At 43.7% G+C, this 22,810-nt stretch overlaps 1 protein-coding gene across 5 annotated transcripts in view; it reads right to left on the bottom strand.

The window, feature by feature from the left end:
• celsr1a (cadherin EGF LAG seven-pass G-type receptor 1a) overlaps nt 1-22,810 on the bottom strand; it is a 386,197-nt gene that overhangs the window by 358,106 nt on the left and 5,281 nt on the right. For all 5 annotated transcript variants that reach the window (XM_038811388.1, XM_038811389.1, XM_038811386.1 and 2 more), the window contains exon 2: nt 18,807-21,335. In XM_038811388.1, coding sequence (XP_038667316.1) covers nt 18,807-21,335 — 2,529 coding nt within the window. The remainder of the gene's footprint in view (nt 1-18,806; nt 21,336-22,810) is intronic.

Below are 22,810 nucleotides of genomic sequence, written 5' to 3' on the forward strand. Positions count from 1 at the left end.
TGAAGCACCCAGGAAATGCCCATGTTAATAGGCGATATATAAATGCAATCCATTTTTGACAACTGAATCACCAGATTGTGATTTCATGCCCCACTCTAAAGACCAGAACACACAAACTAGGCTGGTACTTCAGTGCAATCCAGAGGGAGTGCTACATTGCTGAATATAATATCTTTTGCATGGGGTCGTAAACCAAGGCCATCCAAGGTAGGTTTAAAAGATCCTATGGTACTCTTGGAAGAAAGGCATGGCAGCTCTCCTGGTGACTTAGGCCAATCAATATTTATTCCCCAAGCAACATTACTAAAATAAAAAGAGGACTGGGTAATGATCATTACGTGGGACACAGCTGTGCACAAATTGGCTTCTGCATTTCCCTGCATTACTAGAGTGGCTTTAGTTCGGGTAGCACGGTGGCGCAGTGGTTAGCATTGCTGCCTACGGTGCTGAGGTCCCAGGTTCGATCCCGGCTCTGGGTCACTGTACGTGTGGAGTTTGCACGTTCTCGCCGTGTCTGCGTGGGTTTCACCCCCACAACCCAAAGATGTGCAGGGTAGGTAGATTGGCCACGCTAAATTGCCCCTTAATTGGAAAAAATAATTCGGTACTCTAAATTTATTAATTTTTTTTAATTTGAAAAAAAGAGTGGCTTTAGTTCAAAAGTACTTCACTGGTCATGAAGCTCTTTAAGACATTGAGTGTATGAATGCTAACATATTAATGCAGTTAAGAAGACTTTGCCAGCCAGAAATCTGTAGCTAGTTACACACACATGCATGCGTGTGCGTGATTGTTTGCAGAAACATTTGCCCTTTACTACCAGTGCTGTGGTCACCACCCAAATATGTATTGGGCATAATCCATAGAACTGGTAGCCAGAATAAACAGAACTGCTTTGGCTAAAGTAATTCTGCCTAATGTAAAGGTGACATTAAACTGAGACCAATGCTATTGTTCCAACATTATGAGCCATGTAAAATACTGCCTCTTTATTTATTCTCCAAAGTACCTAATTTTAAATCTCTATTAAAGTGTAACTGTTATATACTCGAAGTGTTTACAATTAAAAAGGATTTAGGTCTGATAGCACATTAAGTAAATAATCATTTTCACCTATTAAGTGTAGACTTGAAAGATAGTGTGTACTTAACAAGATTATATAATTAACTGTGTGATACATGAACACTCTCAGCCACTATTCAAACTTATGCTCTATTTAAATATTAATGCGGTCATACAAATGTTTTTTTTAAATTTAGGGTACCCAATTCATTTTTCTAAGGGGCAATCGAGTGTGGCTAATCCACGTACCCTGCACATCTTTGACTTGTGGGGGCAAAACCCACGCAAACATGGAAACACAGAAACTCTCTGCTTCAGGTTAGTCAACTGCAACATGAGGTGACTCAACAGCCCAGATCCCAAGTCCTCGCCTGCTTGAAAAGTCTGAAGGTTGACGTAATCTTTCCGCAGGAGACGCATCTGAGAGCCAAAGGCTAGATGAGGATAAGGAAGAACGGTGGGAAAAGCATACCAAGTGAGCTTCGACATGGGGGCAAGAGGAGTGGCAATTCCATTTGACAAGAGGGAAACCTTAACGGTGACCAACAAGGGGTGTTGGGAGGGTACATATGGGCCCAGTGGTAGTGGTAAATGTGTACACCCCGGACTGGGACACAGTTCATCAAGAAGACAGTGGCAGAGATCCCCAACCTCGACTCTGACCAATTGATCATTGGGGGATACTTTATCTGTGTCCTAGACTCGAAGGTGGACAGGTCAAGCCCCAGATCAGATGCAAAGTCGGGAATGGCAAAGGAATTGTTCGTCTTATTGGGGGGGGGGGGAACTGGAAGGTCTTTCCTTCCACATTCTGGAAGTCGCTGAAGGCAGTGGCCAGGGGGGAAATAATAGCATACAGGGCACAGAAGGATATGGGGAGAGAAGCAAGCCAGACAGCGGTTGATCCGACTCCATACTGGAGGTGGTTCGGCAGTGCTCCACGATCCCGATGATGGAGCTGCTAGCAGAGAGGAAAATGGAGTTCAAGCTGATCTCAACCGGGAATGCAGTGAGCCAGCTCCCGGGACACTGGGGACCTTCTATGAACATGGGGACAAGGCCAGCCCCTGCTGGCCCACCAGTTGAGGAAGCAGATGGCCACACAAGAGATCTCACAGCTCAGGAACGAAGGGGGACAGGTGGTCACCGCTCTAGAGGAGATCAATGGAGCCTTTGCAGCATTCTACTGGAGACTGTACACATCCAAACCCCCGGAAGATGAAGCAGTTCCTGGATGGGCTGGTCTTCCCAGCTATGGAAGAGGAAATGGGCAGGGACTAGAAGCACCATGAAGTCTAGAGGAGATCATGGAGTGCATCAACTCTATACAATCCGGCAACACGGTGGTGCAGTGGTTAACACTGCAGTCTCACAGCGCCGCGGTCCCAGGTTCGATCCCGACTCTGGGTCACTGTCTGTGTGGAGTTTGTACATTCTCCCCGTGTTTGCGTACAATCCAGGAAGGCGCCCGGTGGACTTCTATAACATGTTTGCGGCAGTACTGGCCCACACCAGCTGGGGATGTTCAACAACTCACTATTGAGGGGGGTCACAGGCACAGGCTTTGGTCTCACTGATTCTGATGAAAGAGAAAGACCCGGATGGGTCACACAGACCCATCTCGCTCCTGAACACTGATGCAAATGTTCTTGCGAAAATTCTGGCAAGGTGACTGGAGAGTTGCTTGCCAGAAGTGATCACGGAAGATCAAACCGGGTTTGTCAAAGGCCAACAGCTGACGTCAAACATCAGACGCCTGCTAAACGTGGTCATGTCCCCACCCAGGGAGAAGACACCAGAGGTGATCATCTTCCTTGACGTAGAGTAGGCCTTTACCGGGTGGAGTGGAAGTGCCTCTTCAAGGTATTGGGACGGTTTGGGTTTGGGCCAGTGTACACCTGGTGGCTGTAGAATGCTGTCATGGCGAGCGTCTGGGCAAGCAGCACAAGCTCAAATTACTTCCGGCTGCACAGAGACAGGGAGTCTGTTGTCCCCTCTGCTGTTTACTCTGGCAATTCAGCCACTGGCTAACCCGCTCAGATCAGAGGAAGGGTGGAGAGGCATTCAGAGAGGATACAGGGAGCACTGAATCTCTCTCTTAGTGGATGACCTGCTGTTCTACTGCTCGAACCCCTTATCCAGCACTGGAAAAATAATGGAGCACTTGAGGGACGCAAGAGCCCTCTTGGGATACAAACTGAGCACGAGCGAACTCTTCCCGGTAAACCCCCAGGGGGAGAGGAGCAGAGCTGAGGGCGTTGCCGTTCAAATTGGCCCAAACCAAGTTCAGATACATGGGGATCCAGGTAGCCCACAACTGAGCCCGGCTCCACAAGTGGTTCCTAACTAGCCTGGTGGGGGAGGTAAAGGGGGATCTGTGGAGTTGGGTCTCCCTCCCACTCTCTCCGACGGGGAGAGTGCAGGCGATAAAGATGAACGTCCTGTCAGGATTCCTATTCGTATTTAGATTACTCCCGATCTTCCTCCCAAATCCAGAGCAGACAAACTGCTCTCAGCCTTCGTGCAGGTGGGGAAAAACCCCAGGGTCCGTAGAACCATCCTGCAGAGCGGGCAACACACAGGGGTCTGGCAATGCAAAATCTCCTGTAGTCCTATTGGGCAGCAAACATAGAAAGGGTGCGGGGTTGGCTGGGGTAGCCGGGGGCAGAATAGGTACAGACAGAAGAAGCTTTGTTTGTAGGAACGTCCCTGCAGGCACTGGTCATTGCCCCACTCACATGCTCCCCAGCCAAACACTTGACAGGTTCGGTGGCAGTAGCTTCAACGAAAGCTTGGAACCAACAGAGGTACCATATCAAATTGAGAGATGTGTCCATCTCAGCTCCTACTTCTAATAATCATAAATTCATCCCGGCCAGAATGGACACCACATACAAGTCTTGAAGAAGAGAAAAAGGGGTACTGACGTTCAGGGTCATGTACATTGACACAGTGGCAACCCTGGCAGAACTAACAAGAGAAGCTCCAACTCCCAAAAGGGAGCGAGCTCAGATACCTCAGATATGGGACTCCCTCCACAAGGAGGCCCCATTGTTTCCCCAGTTACCCAGGCACACCCTGCGAGACAGTCTAATATCACAGGACGAGTTAGGGGAGGGAAAGCGTGCAGTCATATACAGACAACTACTGGAGGACATAAGGATCCCACTCGATGAAATAAGAGAAAGATGGGAAGAGGAATTAGACCTCAAGCTGAGGGGAGGACTCGGGCACAAGATCTTATTCATAATAAACCCCACCACCCTGTGCAAGAGGCTGGGACTGCTGCAACTGAAGGTGATACACAGGGCGCACCTGACCAGGATACTCATGAGCAGGTTCTTCCGAGGGTGGAAGACAGCTGCGAGCAATGCCAGATGGGCCCGGTTAACCATGTTCTGGTCCTGCCCAATCTGGTCGGTTTCTGGACTGCATTCTTTGAAGCCATGTCCAAGATGAACTAAAACAGCTCATAAATGGCAGAAAGCTGGAGTGGTGTCATTTCGGAAGACAATTTATTCATCTTCCATTGGTCCTCACACTACACAATCCAAAAGCCACTACAAATCAGAAGCGTCTCTCTTCCTCGGAGAGTTCACGGGACGAAAGGCAGCTCCTAATATAAAGAAGGGGTGGTAGGGGGTGGAACAGATGGCAGACACCAGGTAATCTGGTCTTTACAGTATTTCTGCGGCAGCACTACCCTTTTATTGTTTCTTTCAAGTCGAAAACACTTTCTATCTTACAGACTGGGTAAATGTTCAGTAACCGGATCTATTAAAACACTGTTTCTGGTAGAGGTTTAATTTTCCCAAACCACATATTGTCCAGGGATCTGAACTCCATAGATTGACCCTATATTGGGCAGCACGGTGGCACAGTGGTTAGCACTGATGCCTCACAAAGTGTCCAATCTGTTCACTGTCTGTGTGGAGTTGAACTTTCTCCCTACGTCTGCGTAGGTTGCCCCCGGGTGCTCCAGTTTCCTCCCACAGTCCAAAGGTGTGGAGGTTAGGTGGAATGATCATGATAAAACTGACCCTTAGTTTCCAAAAAGGTTATGTGGGGTTACTGGGATAGGGTGGGGCATGGGCCTAGGTAGGGTGCTCTTTCAGAGGGTTGTGCAGAATCGATGAGCTGAATGGCCTCTTTCTGCACTGATTGTATAAGTTCTATCACAGGGGGTGGGATGTCAAGGTAGAGCCATGCCTATTGGTGGTGATCTTCAGGGTGTCAGACCGGCCAGAACTCTTCCAGGGAAAGGGGGCCGACGAATTAGCCTTCGCCTCCCTGATGGCCTTACTAGGGTGGAGATCGGCAGCGCCGCCTTGGGAACGACCTGGTGAATCCAGAGGCTAGGAAAAAATCTCATTTGCGACCAGGGGATCAGAGTAAGGGTTCCACTCCAGGTGGAGGCAGTTCACCACCAACTTTAAGGATCTGTTTGTGACCAGCAACTGGAAGTGTGTGGACACCGGGGGAAGAGGGTTGGCAGTAACGCTATTAAAACCAAAAATCAACAATCTGTTGCACTGATGCTCACAAACTGTATGGTTGCTGTGTCTGTAGCTTTTTGAGTAAAAATATATTTTTTTAAAAGGTCACAATTGCAACTTGTTAATGAATATGCACGTACATGAACTGTACATTTTGTAGTTCTTTGATGTCGGGGCGGGGGGGGGGGGGGGGGGGAAGCACGGTAGCACAGTGGTTAGCACATTTGCTTCACCGCTCCAGGGTCCCAGGTTCGATTCCAGGCTTGGGTCACTTGTCTGTGCGGAGTTTGCACTTTCTCCCCGTGGCTGCGTGGGCTTCCTCCGGGCACTCCGGTTTCCTCCCACAGTCCAAAGGTGTGCAGGTTAGGTGGATTGGCCACGCTAAATTGCCCCTCAAGTGTTTAAAAAGGTTGGGTGGGGCTGCTGGGTTACGGGGATGGGGTGGAGGTGTGGGCTTAGGTAGGGTGCTCTTTCCAAGGGGCGGTGCAGACTCGATGGGCCGAATGGCCTCCTTTTGCACTGTAAATTCTATTTTTAAAAACGGCTATGCTATATAAATGGTGCAAATTCCAATCAATGAGACTGAATCATAGTGTGGAAGGATTATGGGAATGGGATACTGAGTCCCTCAAAGTGAAAAAACCTGTTGTGCACGGCAAAGATTTATGGGTTCAACATTGGAGAAATAGCAGTTTAATGGTTTAATTTCTTTCATGAAATTTCTCAGTTACTCCTCTAACTTGAAAATAAGCAATCAACAGCAATGTTACATCCCTTTTAGCTGTTATAGCCTCTGTTATAATTACAGGAATCATATTCCAGTGCAGGAAGCCGTTCAGCCCATCGAGTCTGCACTGACCATCTGAAAGATAACCCTACCTAGGAAATCAGCTCCCGGAGTTAGTTTGAAGTGGAGAACTGATGGTCGTTTGCAAGACCCACATGAATCTGCAATCATATTACAGGTCATGTATAGTAAGGATTCTGGTGACTGTATGCATTCAACTGTTGAGGTTCATCACAGTTGCAGTTTTGACAAACAGAAACATAGTCACAAACTATTTCATTTAAGAATCATAGTAGATTATATGGAATAACAAATTATTCTGCAATTAGAATATCTTGTACTAATCGCCAAAAAAAGCTGTAAATAGTTCCCGATTACACCAATCTCCTCATAACATATTTCATTGCAATGTGGTACACTGTAATATTAGTGTGTACTTGATGTGCTGTCAGCCTTTGCAAAGGTTTTGCATAATCCACAATATTAAACATATACGAGCGCACCGGAGAAACAAAGTGAAAGGAGCTGTTGAACACTTGCACTTAGAGCATAAAGGACTTTAATTACTGAAATAAAGAGAATAAATTGATGCACTTAACGATCTATGGTTTCAAGCAGAAATTAAGAAGTGTAATTGCTGCGGTTGTATTCAACTAGAAGAATTGAGAGATTTTGCCAGAACACAAGAGAGACAATGAGTCAGAGGCTGGGTATTCTGCAACAAATGGCTTACCTCCTGACTTTGCAAAGCCTCTCCACCCTCCACGGCCTACAAGGCACAAGTCTGTGTGATGGGACACTCTCCATTTGCCTGGATGTGCACAGCTGCAACAACATTGAAGAAGCTGGGCACCATTCAGCAGAAAGCAGATCATTAGATTCACAAACACAAGGTGGCTGCAGGATGCACTGGAGCATTTCCCAAACCAGTAACCACTACAGCCTAGAAAGTTGAGGGCAGCATCACTTCCATGTTTCCCTCAAAGTTGCACACCGTCCTGACTTGAACATATATAACTATTTATTCCTTATCATTGGGGCAAATGCCTGGACATCTCCACCTCACACCACTGTGACAGGACTTTCATTGTGCAGATTCCTGTTGGTCAAGAAAGCCCAGCATCAACTTCCAAGGCAATAAATAGCCACCTTGCCCGTGAATGCACACACCATAACAATTAAAAAATATATATTTTACTGCCCAATATTGGTCAAACAGTAAAGGATATAGTAACCCTATACACACCATCACATAAGTTGCTCCAATCTTCTGATGAACCCATTCATTTGAAAAAAATAATTCTAGAGTACCCAATTCATTTTTTCCAATTAAAGGGCAATTTAGCATGGTCAATCCACCTACTCTGCACATTTTTGGGTTGTGGGAGTGAAACCCACGCAGACACGGGGAGAATGTGCAAACTACACACGGACAGTGACCCAGAGCCGGGATCGAACCTGGGATCTCGGCACCACGAGGCAGCAGGGCTAACCCACTGCGCCACCGTGCTGCTCCCTGATGAAAACATTCATGATACAAGGTCAAATATAAATCAACAAGTGGATTACTTTCTGAACAATGGGAATACGGTACAAATTACAACAAATTGCAACTTCTTTTATTAAAGATTTTGTAACCAAGAAAGGAACAACAGATTGTATGGAGTATTGCATGCTTTGAATATAGAAGATTAAAGAGGTGAACCAATTGAAATAGTGAAAATGATTTTTAAAAACATTTGGCAGGGAAGAGGGGCCAAGGCACGAGAGGGGCTGAGGGCGGCAGGAGCGAGAGAGGCTGAATGTTTATAAAGCTCCTAATGGGCAAGTTCTGGTCACCAGTCTTTAGAAAGGATGCGAGTACCCTGGAGGATGCAGATATAGCAGAATGGTTTAAGTGACGAGGGATTTTAGTTACATGGCTAGGTTGGAGAAGCTGTGTTGTTTTCCTTGGAGCAGAGGGATAGGAAGGGAAATGTGATAGAGATGTACGAGATTGTTATAGGTTTGGATCAGGTAGATAATTATAAGCCCTCCCCCTCAGCTGATAGTACAGATTTAAGGTTTTGCCCAAGAGATACAGAGGATGCAAGTAAGAAATCTCTTCGTGCAGTGAATGATAATGACCTGGAACTTGTTGCCTTTAAGAGCGGGGGAAGTGCAGACAAATTGATGATTTCAAAAGAAAATTGGCTGGGCACTTGATGGAAGTAAACCTGCAGAGCTATGACGGATACAGCCGAATGAAAATCTACAGTAGTGCAGGACTGGAGTACTGCTGAAAAAAAGACACACTGTCGAAGCTTTATCATCTTACACTCAATAGGAGAGAAGAAGACCAAGATGAGATTTGATAGAGATGTTCAAAATAATGAGGTTGGCTGGACAGGTAGTGAGAAACTGTTCCCACTCCTAAAAGGATCAAGTATAAGAGGGCAAAAGAAGTGAATGTGATGTGAGAGAAAACCTTTTCACACAAGTGGTTGGAGTGTGGAATGCGTTGTCTGGAAGTGGTTCAATCGAGGCATTCAAGAGCGCATTAGATGATTATCTGAATAGTAACAATTTGCAAGGATACGGGGAAAAGGCGGGGAACGGTACTAAGTCACAGTGCGAATTTGGAGAGCCGGTGCAGTCACAATGGGCTAAATAGCCTCCTTCTGCGCCATAACAATTCTGAGATTCATTAGAATATCGATTATAACAAGGAACAACAATGTATACTGCACAAGAAGAGAATGCTGATTGGTTGGCAAGAGGACACTGATTTGTGGAGGTGTTGCTATGGAGAATGCATCATGGAAGATTTAATTGCCAAGCTTTTGTTTACATTTAAACCAGACAGGTCAACTCTGATTGGTCAAGGCTCTCCCCCCCCCCCCCCCCCCCCCCCATCTTGTGTTTCATTGAAAAAGCTACAACTTACTAATAATAATAATAATAATCTTTATTAGTGTCACAGGTAGGCTTACATTAACATTGCAATGAGGTTACTGTGAAAGTCCCCTAGTCGCCACAGTACGGCGTCAGTTCAGGTACATGGGAGGGAAAATTCAAAATGTCCAATTTACAAAACAAGCACGTCTTTGGGGAGGAAACTGGAGCATCCGGAGGAAACCCACGCAGACACAGGGAGAACACGCAGACTTCGCACAGACAGTGAACCAAGCCGGGAATCGAACCCGGGTCCCTGGCGCTGTGAAGTAACAGTGCTAACCACTGTGCTACCATGCCGCCGGCGAGTGGACATGTTCCTTCTGTCTGCAAAGGGCCTTGTATGTTTGTGAATGTGTGTAGCTTCTAGCACGGGTAAGTGAGCCACATTGTGAATGCGAGTGACCATCTATGTTTTGAGTTTGTCTGTTGCAAACAGCAGAACAGAAGATTGGTGCGGTTTCATATACAACCCACCAGTCACTGGGGCTTACAGCCTATATACCTGGCATCACCATAACACTGAAAGTCTTTGGGTTATCCGAAGGACATGGTGAGCTGCTATACAAGTGCCTGCCATTATTTTTCACTTTCAAAGCCACCATCAAGACACCATTCCATAAACTAATCATGTTGTACATATTTTCCACATACATGATATAGATCAGCTGCTGGGGGTCACATTAGGTGATTCTGGCTTCACTGAGACAGAGGGCACACAGTGGAAACCAGAGGCTAGTTTGAGAACAACAAAACTGTGACTTACCGCAGCTGCAGTGCAATTTTAAAATCCTATTATATCAGGGTATTTATTCATAACATAACAGAGGTTCTCTGTTAACAAACTCCTCCGAGAGGGGTGGGCACCCCCCCCCCTGCTCCCCCCCCCCACCCCCCAACCCACCTGCCCCCAACCCACCTGCCCCCCGCCCCCCACCCACACCCCCCCACCCCCCCCCCCCCCCCCACACCCCGAGCAGAAGGTGAGAGTGTGCATGCTCCCATTAACAATATTAAGAAGGTAAGACTTGGAAGTATTTGTCGAATAATTGAGAACTTTGTCACACTGAAGTTTGTTTTTTGTGATTTAATTCTTCAATATAACAAGGATGTTGCTCAGGGCTTCCTTCAATACACTTGGGAGGTCAAAAGGATTTCACAGCTGGAAAGATTTGGGAAACTCTGCCACACAGCATAAAAGATTCCAAGAGAATAAACCTGAATATGAAACCAGTTTAAATTTCATGAAGTGAGCAATTTATTTTGACGTGCCTCAACCGAATATCAGAACTGTTTTGTATTAGACAGGTAATTGATCGCAATGCCATTGGGCATGAGAACGGAAATCAAGCTTCTGGGTAATGTAAATCCTACAATGCACATTCACCTCAGGCCAGTCTGACCTCAGCTCATTTCATCACAACTTGCAGAAGTATCGTTCCAGATCTTGGTCTCAACCCTCAACTTTTGACCTTGTGGTCAGGCTCCATAAAATCCATTTGCATCCAACAAGGGGTTAGTTGCCTGGTGGTTGTAGGGTTGCCATTATGAAAAGTTAATCCCCTTAGCTCCTCGTTCAAACAAAACCTTCACAGAACAATGAAGCAGCCAATCTTCGTTTGACTGGTGCAGCTTCCGTAGAAAATATATAATGGTCTGTACAAAGCTAAACACTTACAACAGATACAATTGTGATGCACAACAATATTTTCACTAGACAGAAGCCAAAATATTTATAAATCATTACATAAGCATCAACTTGGTGCCACTGATGTCATATTTGCCTCTGAATCGGAGTGAGGATTCCTGTCCCAACATAGATTTGGAACATAAAGTAATGCATTGTCCACTAGAGGTGTTCGCCTTTATATGGTTCTATATTCATAGAAACCCTATAATGCAGGAGGCCATTTGGTCCATCAGGGCTGCACCGAACCACCTCCGAATGAGCAGTCTGCTTGGGCGTACTCCCCTACCCTATCCCCGTAACCCCACCCCACACATTGATCCTGGCCAATCCACCTAACTTGTACATCTTTGGACTGGGAGGAACTGGAGCACCCTGAGGAAACCCACGCAGACACGGGAAGAACGTGCAAACTCCACAGTCACCCAAGGCCAGAATTGAACCCGGGACCTTGGTGCACTGAGGCAGCAATGTCACCGTGCCTTGTTGTCTGCTTACTCCGGTGGACGCGCTGAACCGCCCGAGCCCTGGTCAATGTTCTTCCTTCAATGAACACCACCAAAATGAGGTTACATGCTCATTTATTCATTTCTTTCTGGGATCATACTACACTACAACAGTGATTACACACCAAGCTATTCACTGGAAGTGAAGCATTTGGGTGCACTCTGAATAGATGATAAGGGACTGTAAGGATGCAGTGTTAGTGTTCATCATTTTTTATATTCCAGGTTTGGTTCTCTTTGTTCCCTTGAAATCAGCAATTAACTATACTGTCAATCATAAAATGATAAGTGAGACTACAAAGCACACAATCCATTTCTTAAAATTTAAACATTCTTGAATATTAGCTTTACTCCAAGTAAACACACTGGAAAGGGAAAGTTGACCTATAGGAGAACCTAATGCAGACTCCAATGTATTTGATTAAAATCACAATCAAACAAATGTGCAGCATTTAAGGATGAACTGTAACATCCCCAATATCAATGCCTGGGACCTTTATGCTTATTGTAATTCACTGAGCAATGTTGCACATTATATGGCATAGATATATGGACTGGAAGTTCTCTGGTCAAGGGCAGCACAGTGGTTAGCACTGCTGCCTCAAGGCACTGAGGACCCAGGTTCGACCCGGCTCCGGGTCACTGCCCGTGTGGAGTTTGCACATTCTCCCTGTGTCTGCATGGGTTTCACCATGCTAAATTGACCCTTAATTGGAAAAAAACGTTTTGGGCACTTTATATTTAAGAAAAAAAAGAAGTCCTCTGGTCTGATATTAGCTGGAAAGATGACAGAGACATGGTAACTGGTCTCACTTTCCCACGTTAGGAAGGGAGCAAAAAAGGTGCCATATTGCTGGCAATGCCTAGAGAAACATACCCTAACACAAGACAATAACTTCAGGGAGAGATAAAACAATAAACGACTCAAAAATGTATATACAGAAACTTCTGTCAATAAAGCAGTGATACTACTGGGCGGCATGGTGGCACAGTGGTTAGCACTGAAGCCTCACAGCGCCAGGCCTTGGGTGACTGTCTGTGCGCGGTTTGCACTTTCTCCCAGTCTGCGCGAGTTTCCTCCAGGTGCTCCAGTTTCCTCCCACAATCCAAACAGGTGTAGGTTAAGCGTACTGGCCATGTTAAATTGCCCCTTGGTGTCCTGGGATGTGTAGGTTAGTTTAAGGGGTTATAGAAATAGGGCACCTACCTTCTTTTTCAGAAGGTAGGTGCAGACTTGATGGGCCGAATGGCCTCCTTCTGCACTGGAGGGATTCTATCATTCTGCACCCAATGAGCTACAAAAGTGGTTATTTCAAAAACTCAATTACCAGACACTTTTGGAAAGGTCTTCTATTTCTAATATTTGCTCCATCACATTGAAATCATTAAACATTAGCAACAAAAAAGTCCCAATTTTCCATAGAATCCCTACACATCTTTGGACTGTGGGAAGAAACCGGAGCATCCGCTAAAAACCCATGCAGTCATGGGGAGAACGTGCAGCCACCATATTGAGAGAGACATTTGCAGGTTTGAAACAAGTCACTCTTAATGTGATCATGACCAACACGGCTTTTGTGTTACCGCATTTCCTACACAATGATTGACAGCTGAATGCTCTCTCCCAGTCACCCCAAACTGCTATCTGTGCTTTGAGGGTCCTGTTACTCCCACCTGTCTTTTTACACAGCTGTTGGAATGCCAGACATTACCCCTGGAATTTCACTACAGAAGCTTCATGAGTAATTGATACAGTTTGTAAAACTGTAGAGATGATTTTTTTCTGCAAATGCTAACCTTCATCAAGAGCTGGAATGCCAATGAACTACAGATGGATGTCATGAACGAAACTAGACACTAACAGGGAATCTTAGGGAAAGAAAAAACAGGCACTCAAAACAATGAAGGTGTCTAATAGGATGTTAATTGAAGGTTGGATGCTATCTGGAACTCCTATATTAGGAGCACATTAAAAGATAATGGCAGTACAACCATAATTTGAATGTTACCTTGCTGGACAACATACCTACTTCATATTTATTTTTTGGTTTCTTCCTGTTCCAATAAGAAAAAGGAGGCCAATACATAATCTAATCCCAGAGCGATATCAATGCAACTCTATAACCAGTTGCTGGGAAGTAAAATTGAGCAACGCAGGTTGCATCCACTTCATAACCATCCTCATTGAATAAGTTCTCAATGAGTTCAGCCAAAACTAGAAATGAGACACATGCAAAACCATTATCCAACCACCCAACTGAGCAGCAAACTAGTGTTGTCACCAACAGAAAATTGTAGTAAATGAATCGTCAAAGATTTAATACAAAGTCAAGACTTTCAAATCTCGACAGAAAAAGCATTCCCCCACTCTCATGGTATCGTTTACTCCCCAAGCCTTGGTACCCATTTCCAGGCCACTGTGAACAGCTGGCTAGCAAATCAGCAACACCTCTTCCGTACACAAGTCATACACAAAAGCACATTCCACTGCATCCAAATAAGGTCACTGTCAAACCTCTACCAATGCAACCAAAACCTACAGTGAACCATTGGCTAGCATAGCAGCACACATCAACACTGTTGACACTCGCTGGAGTCAGTGACCAGGGTCTCAGCTACTCAGGGAAGTTCACGGACATCCACAAGGTACAATATCTATTACACCTCATATTCCACATACATGTGCCAATGCATTAATGAAATGTGCAATCTGCAGTATCCAAAAATAATTATTTCAATTATGGTATAATTAAAAGCTTTCAATTTCCAGTCCCACCAGTAATTTATAGAGACGAGACAAAATTGCTCTCACGGTAGTCGTAATGATCATTAAAACACACAAGTGCTTTAGCCCATTTCTTTCCCAGTCAGGAGGATATTAAGGTGATTGGTCAGTATAACATTCACAATAAGTCTCATGTTTAATGCCAAAGTGCTGTATATCTGACAACCCGGGAGCTGAAAATACCATCACGTGTCCTAATCATAGAATTTACAGTGCAGAAGGAGGCCATTCGGCCCATCGAGTCTGCACCTGCTCTTGGAAAGAGCACCCTACCCGAGGTCAACACCTCCACCTTATCCCCATAACCCAGTAACCCCACCCAACACTAAGGGAAATTTTGCTCACTAAGGGCAATTTATCATGGCCAATCCACCTAACCTGCACATCTTTGGACTGTGGGAGGAAACCGGAGCACCCGGAGGAAACCCACGCGCACACGGGGAGGACGTGCAGACTCCACACAGACAGTGACCCAAGCCGGAATCGAACCTGGGACCCTGGAGCTGTGAAGCAATTGTGCTATCCACAATGCTACTGTGCTGCCCCTAATCTGAGGTTTCAATCCACAAATACCACCACGTGTCCTAATCTGAGGTTTCGATCCAATATACACGCACAGAAAAAGTTTCAACACTTCTCAGCTAGACTGCTAGTTTGTGCGCAGCATCAAAGTTCATTAGTCAACTCTGGACTAGAATCTGATATCGGTATCCTTTATTATAAACTACAGCAAACCTAGTAGAGCAGAAATAGCCCTGAAGTTATGTGTTCCCAGAGATTCCAGTATAATTTTAGAACACATTCTGAACAGCTGGAATACGTATAGCCAATCAGAAAAAAGCGATCCACTCTCTCTCATTTTGGTTTCCCCCAAATATGAATGTGCAATACAGGGCTAACGGTAGGGTTCTTGGCAATGTGGAGGAGCAGAGAGATCTTGGGGTCTATGTTCATAGATCTTTGAAAGTTGCCACTCAAGGAGATAGAGCTGTGAAGAAGACCTATGGTATGCCAGCGTTCATTAGCAGAGGGATTGAATTTAAGAGCCGTGATGATGCAGCTGTACAAAAAAAGAGGTGATGATGCAGCTGTACAAAACCTTGGTAAGGCCACATTTGGAGTACTGTGTGCAGTTCTGGTCACCTCATTTTAGGAAGGATGTGGAAGCTTTAGAAAAGGTGCAAAGGAGATTTACCAGGATATTACCTGAAATGGAGAGTAGGTCTTACGAGGAAAGGTTGAGGGTGCTAGGCCTTTTCTCATTAGAACGGAGAAGGATGAGGGGCGACTTGATAGAGATTTATAAGATGATCAGGGGAATAGATAGAGTAGACAGTCAGAGACTTTTTCCTCGGGTGGAACAAACCATTACAAGGGGACATAAATTTAAGGTGAATGGCGGAAGATATGGGGGGGGGGGATGTCAGAGGTAGGTTCTTTACCCAGAGAGTAGTGGGGGCAGGGAATGCACTGCCTGTGGAAGTAGTTGAGTCGGAAACATTAGGGACCTTAAAAGCAGCTTTTGGATAGGTACATGGATTACGGTAGAATGATGGTGTGTAGATTAATTTGTTCTTAATCTAGGACAAAAGTTCGGCATAACATCGTGGGTCGAAGGGCCTGTTCTGTGCTGTATTTTTCTATGTTCCATTATTCACCAAAACTACATTGCCATCTTGAATTTCTTTGACCAATCAATGGTTTGTCAAGGATCTATTTCGCTTTGAGATTTTATGATAATAATAATAATCTTTTTGTGTCACAAGTAGGCTTACATTAACACTGCAATTAAGTTACTGTGAAAATCTCCTAGTCGCTCCACTTTGGTACCTGTTCGTGTACACGGAGGGAGAATTCAGAATGTCCAATTCACCCAACAGCACATCTTTCGGGAGTTGTGGGAGGAAACTGGAGCACCCAGAGGAAACCCACGCAGACAGGGAGAAGGTGAAGACTATGCACAGAGAGTGACCCATGCCAGGAATCGAACCTGGGTCCCTGACGTTATGAAGCAACAGTGCTAACCACTGTGCTCCCATGCCGCCCAGGTTAATTTTTCATGCACTTCGTCATAGTTTACAAACCTACAACCTAACACTTCATTTCCCAGGCGAGATGTTAAACTAAAGATGAAATATGTCCCTGCTCAAGCGAACATAAAAATATCCAATGGTGTTACTCAAAGAGGAACAGGGGTGTTCCCTCAGTAATGTAATACAGGCAAAAATACTGCCAATGCTTTAAACCTTAAATAAAAATAGAAAACGCTGCTAGAACTCAGCAGGCTTGGCAGCAACTGTACAGAGAGAAAAACAAGAGAGTTAATGTTTGGAGTCACAATAACCCAATCACTCTCTACAGTTGCTGCCACGCCTGCTGAGTTTTTCTGTGTTCTCTCAATATCCTGGCCAACATTTATGCCTCAACCTGCATCACGAAAGAGAAAACAACTGAAACATTTTATCCTATTTACGATTTGAGAGACTATTATGCATAAATTAACTGCTCCATTTTCCTACACTGTAGAGGTTACACTGGGCCTTTAAACATTTTAGGATGTACTGTTGACAGTATATGCCATAGAAAATCATTCTTTTCAACATCCTCCAAGAAAACTTGAAAAGGCATTATGGTTACTTGAAACAAGTATATTGCCTACTCGCAATAGTGAACTGCAGTAAGACAAAATATCCAGGGGGAAAATAATTAACCTCAACAAAAAACACTTATTCTAAAGTGGAATTGCAGTTCCTGGCAATCAAAACTGACTTAATTCCTTCACTCTACAATACTACGAACAATTGAAATTCCTGGTACTGAGATTTGACTGACACCGGGACAAGTCAAAAGTATTCTAGGTGCTAGGAAAATGCTTTTGATGTGGCTTAGAGTATGTTAGAATGGTTTCCTCCCTTTTCAATATTGCAGGAGAACTTACTAGGTACATTAGTAGTATGAATACATTCCCAAAAAAAAGGTACATTTAGAATATTTATGCACACATTGTCAAGACAAAATCGCTTTTTTTTTGTGTTTTAATCAGCTTGCATTCCTCTGCCTTAAATTATGGATAAACATGTAAACTTACTTGATAAAAGTTAGAGGCTTTAAACTCTAAAACTGGAACGTTTACTGTTACATGAGCTAAAGCAACAAGACAGTCACAATGAATAGAATGCCATGACTTCGAGACAAAGATTAGACTCCTAGTTCCAGGATTTTAACATGTCCAACCTGTTGGTAAGGTTAGCTGAAAATGCATTTGATCACTGGCATAGTTTTGAGGGTTAAGTTCCACTGTTTAGCATTCACATATTCATTCAAAAATCCAAAGAGAGGAGGCAGATGAAGAGGGAACAATAAAAGGCGGTGATTTTTTTAAAATTTAGAGTGCCCAGTTAAGTTTTTCCAATTAAGGGCAATTTAGCTTGGCCAATCCACCAACACTGCACATCTTTGGGTTGTGGGGACAAAACCCACGCAGACACAGGGAGAATGTGCAAACTCCACACGGACAGTGACCCAGAGCCAGGATCGACCTGGGACCTCGGCGTCATGAGACAGTAGTGCGACACACTGCACCACCAGTGCTGCCAAAACGCAGTCATTTTTAACTTGTTATAATATATTAATGAGAGTAATTTCTGATCAACAGATCATGATTTAAAATCCCGTAAATCAAATTTTAATAAGATTGCAGGTCACTAAAACGTCAACACATTGAACCTTATAGAGAGCCAGTCATTTAAGAGAGAAAACTTGAATCAACCAGAATGGAAAAGCAATATAGAAATGTCCATACAAACGCTTCATTGTCAAAGAGCTCAGCTGGCTTCGAAATTTGAAAACAAGCATCGCTGCCTCAGAATTACTCAAACCATATTTGAGAAACAGGTATATATTTTAAGAAAAACTTGATAATGGAGAGGCGTTAAACACAAAAGTCCATTACATGTCACATCATACTGCAAAGACGTAGGTGTTCTCTCAAATCATGCATTGTTCAGCGAGGTCATTTCAAAAATTGCCAACTCAATGGAAAAGACTTTCATTTCATTGTCAAACAAATCGCATTTAACTTTAAATCCAAATATCAGCTCTTCAAATGCTTTACCTTTGATCATATTGACCTTGACTGTCACAAACGCATACTTTGAAATTCAAAAATGTATTCCAAATAAATTACATATGAAACCAAAGTTTAGAAAAATATCAACGAAAGATTTTGCTGAAATAGCCATTTCCCCCTTTTACATTCTCCTCATCTTGGAAGTGTTTACATCCCAACATAAAGTAAAATGCTTGAAGCATCACTTCAAATACCACTGAAATATAAAATTATATAATCCTACTCATCTTGCCAAGTTGCATTAAAGTGCTCAGCAACAGTTAAAAGGTAACCGAGAACAAAATTATATCAACATTATACATTAAAGATTTGCCCATCTCTTCAGAAAAGAAGTTACCACTTTAACCTCAGTTATTTATTTCCTGTCAAGCTCTCGGAGTTTGCACTAGACATTTAAAGGGATGAGTTTTGTCATCTTACCTGTGACGGAGATCTTCAAGCTTGCTTCCAAAGGCCTGTTATTGTCCAAGTCTTGGCTCAGTTTAAGGTGTCCAGTGTTTTGGTCCAAAATCAAAAGGTTAAGCTCATTGCCCTCTACAAATGTGTAAAAAAGACGATCTGATACATCCGGGTCATAGGCTGGGATCTTCCCTATCACGCCAGAAGGAAAGCTGTTTGATTTGTTGGTCACATAGTTGTTAAAAATTATCTCAAAGTTCCTAAGCACTGGAGCATTGTCATTTTTATCCAAAAGTCGCACATGGATTGTGGCTCGATTGACCAGAGGTGCCGAAGTGGCCTGGACCACAATGACATATTCAGTCTTGGTTTCGTAATCCAGATCTGTGAGGGCAATGAGATCTCCAGTAAACATATCCAACTGGAAGACCTCAGGATTGTTTCCTTCCACAATCTGGTACATGATCTGTGCATTTGTTCCCTCATCAGGATCTGCTGCTGTGATCCTGGCTACCGATGAGCCAACGGGACTGTTTTCCTCTATATAAATATCAAACTCATCCTCTTGAAAAGCAGGAGCATTGTCATTTACATCAAGCACTGTGATCTGGACATTAACAGTTGCCTTAAGTGGTGGGTTACCTTTATCTACAGCAAAGACTCTCAAATTATAAATGGGAACATTTTCTCTATCTAACTTTCTCCCAGTTCGAATAATCCCCGATGAAGGCTCAATGTAGAAATCCCCATCTCCATCATCGCCACCATGGAATGTGTAAAACACTCTTCCATTGGATCCCGAATCCCGATCAGTGGCTGAAATCTGTAGTACGCTAGTAGATGAAGGAACGTCCTCAAATACTGTGCCCTGGTACAAATCTCGTACAAACTGAGGGTTGTTGTCATTAGCATCATTAACCAGAATTTCAACATATGTAATAGCAGATTTCTGTGGGATTCCATTGTCTCTTGCTGTTATTGCCAATGTGTATGATGCCTGATCTTCATAGTCCAGCTCCATCCGTGTGGTTATGGTTCCAGTATCAGGGTTAATTTTAAATTGGGGAAAGTTGTCTTCCATGATATACGTTATCCTGGCATTTTCCCCTGTATCTTCATCAGAGGCACTGATAACCACCACTGTTGTGCTAACTGGTTTGTCCTCATTGATGCTGACTGTATAATGTGAGCTCTGGAATATTGGTCTGTGTGTGTTAGCATCAGTGACATTGATGTAAACCTGAACTGTGTCCAACCGCGTTCCATCTGATGCAGTAACCGTGAGAACATACTGCCTTTCCTGTTTGTAATCTAGGGCCATGGCTAAAGTGATTAGCCCGCCACCACTTTGGCTGGTCATTGCAAATCGATTTCTTGTGTTGCCACTTGATATCTGATATGTAACCACACTGTTAACATCCCTGTCGATCGCTGTGACAGTCAACAGGCTGCTACCCACAGGTGCATCTTCGTTCAACCTTAGATAGTAAACGTTCTCAGTAAAGGTAGGATTGTTGTCGTTCACATCCAACACAGTAATGCTGATACCAGCTGAGGAACTCATGGATGGGATTCCATTATCTCGAGCTTCTACACCAAAAGCATAAAGTTCAGACAGCTCTCTGTCCAATTCCACAGCAACTGTTATCCATCCTGTATTGTTATTAATAACAAGTGGGAAGTCTGGGGGTGTATCAACGAGTCTATATTCCAAACGAGCATTGTTGCCTGAATCAGCATCAATCGCCTGGATGTGAATGACTGAGTACCCAATAGCAACATTTTCCAACACAGTGGCCTGAAAAGGTGTACTTACAAATATTGGGGCATTGTCATTCACGTCAATCACTTGTATCATAACCAAACCAGTACTATTGATCAAAGGCGGCCTTCCACCATCCTGGGCTTTAATTCGAAGGGTGTATTCTCTGGTTGATTCATAATCCAATGGGTTGATGATATCAATATTGCCATTTACAGAATCTATGTAGAATTGACCTCTTATATTTCCACTCACTATGCTATAATGAATTACAGCATTGTTCCCTTTATCTCGATCAGTAGCTTTGACTTGCAGGATTTTGGTGTTCACAGCGATATTTTCAGGCACTTGGACAATATACCGCTTCTCACTGAATTGAGGGAAATTGTCATTCTCATCTTCCACGGTTATGTAAACAGTTGCTGTGGCACTTAGAGGACCAGGATCTTTCCCTTGATCATTTGCCTCCACAATTAAATGGTATTCAGCCACCACTTCCCGATCTAAGACCCCTTTGGTCCTTACAATCCCAGATCTGCGGTCAATCTCAAAGACAGAGTTATTTCCATTATGGTTGACAATACGGTACAGCATGTTAGCATTGGAAGGTGCATCACTATCAATTGCTCGAATGGTCAGCACTTCATAGCCCACCTCCACATTCTCCCGAACGATTTCCCTATACTCGGATAGTTCAAAGAGCGGGACGTGGTCATTAGCGTCACTGACAGTCACAGTAAGGATGGCGGTAGCCATTCGACGTGGCGTTCCATTATCATATGCAGTAACTTTAAAGAAAAAGAAAGAAAAAAGTTAAAACAATAAGGAACATGTTGGCAAAACTGAAACTCTTCAACTCTGCAATGAATCAGTCTACAATACATTTCTAGAAGTTCTGCTTATAGGTCAGTCAAATAAGCAAAGATCAGGAATCAACTGTTGTAGCTTTCTAGTCCAGGTAGCTCAGTACCACACAATTCATTTAATCGCAGGGGCATTGGGATCAGTACTAAATAAGAAAAATAATCAAACACTTCCTGTTTCTGCTATAGATGTATGAGCAGCTTCAAAATTCACAACTGCTTCATTCTCTAAACACAAGCGACTGAAAATGTTTTAAGTACTTTCCTTCATCACCTCGAGGCAACAATCTGCTCTCTGTCTGTATGTCTGATGGGAAGCATCCTCTCTGATCTTCTCCTGTGTAGGCAAACTCTTCATCTTTGTTTACCACACTTAAGATCAATTACTGACTACAAATGCCAGTTTGGCACAACTATTAGTGTTGTTGCCTCTGATACAGAAGGAAGGCTGTGGGTTTGAATTGAACATTACATAAGAACTAGGAGCAGGAGTAGGCCATATGGCCCCTGGAGCCTGCTCTGCCATTCAATGAGATCATGGCTGATCTTTGCCATTCAATATTGAAAAAGTGCTGGATTGATAGGGAGGGATGCATTCTTTCAGAGAAGATGTCAAACAGAGGCACAATCTGCTTGATGGCACCTTTTGAACAAGATCAAGGCAATCTCCAACTGTGCTGACCAACATTCTCCCGTCAAAAAGAAAGCAGAAAAATGTAAGTAATATTTGGCAAATGTGCAAATTGGCTGCCACATGGGTCTGCATAACAAGATGCTTTTGGACATTTCTCAGAATAAATTTCTGCACAAATGCAAACTTTCTTTTATTTACATTTGGACATTCCAAGTATCAATCTGTGGTATCCTATGATCGATTCTGTGACAGGGAGAGATGTAACTCTATGACCTATACCACAGCAACATGTGAATTGAAGGTTAAGTTGTTGTTGTTGTTGTAAAAATGTATTTTAAATAATATACGCCTTCATATAACCTAATCTCAAAAGCACAAATAAATGCTCTTCACACCATGCACTGTGAAATAGTTCCCAAATCCCTATTACCTTACCATCACTCTTTCAATTAGCAATCATGGTCCTCAAATTTTGCCTCTACTGCTACACACATCGGTCAACTTTAGTCAACTTCCCCAGCTATTTTTGTTCAATGTATAATTCTGTCCCTACCCCACATCAGAGAAGTGCCCTGAAAGACTGTGCAACATTAAAATACTTTATGCAAATGAGTTGTTAGCAGTTACTTATTGAAACATTTACAATTCAAATAAAACCTAATTAATTCTGAGAGAGGTTCTTTAAAAAAAAACTAAAGCTTTGCACAACACATTTTCCTGTATGTCGGAGGAATTTCTGGCACACGGTCAGTGCCAGGCTACAGTA

Source organism: Scyliorhinus canicula, chromosome 11, assembly GCF_902713615.1.
Source record: "Scyliorhinus canicula chromosome 11, sScyCan1.1, whole genome shotgun sequence".
Taxonomy (NCBI): Eukaryota; Metazoa; Chordata; class Chondrichthyes; order Carcharhiniformes; family Scyliorhinidae; genus Scyliorhinus; species Scyliorhinus canicula.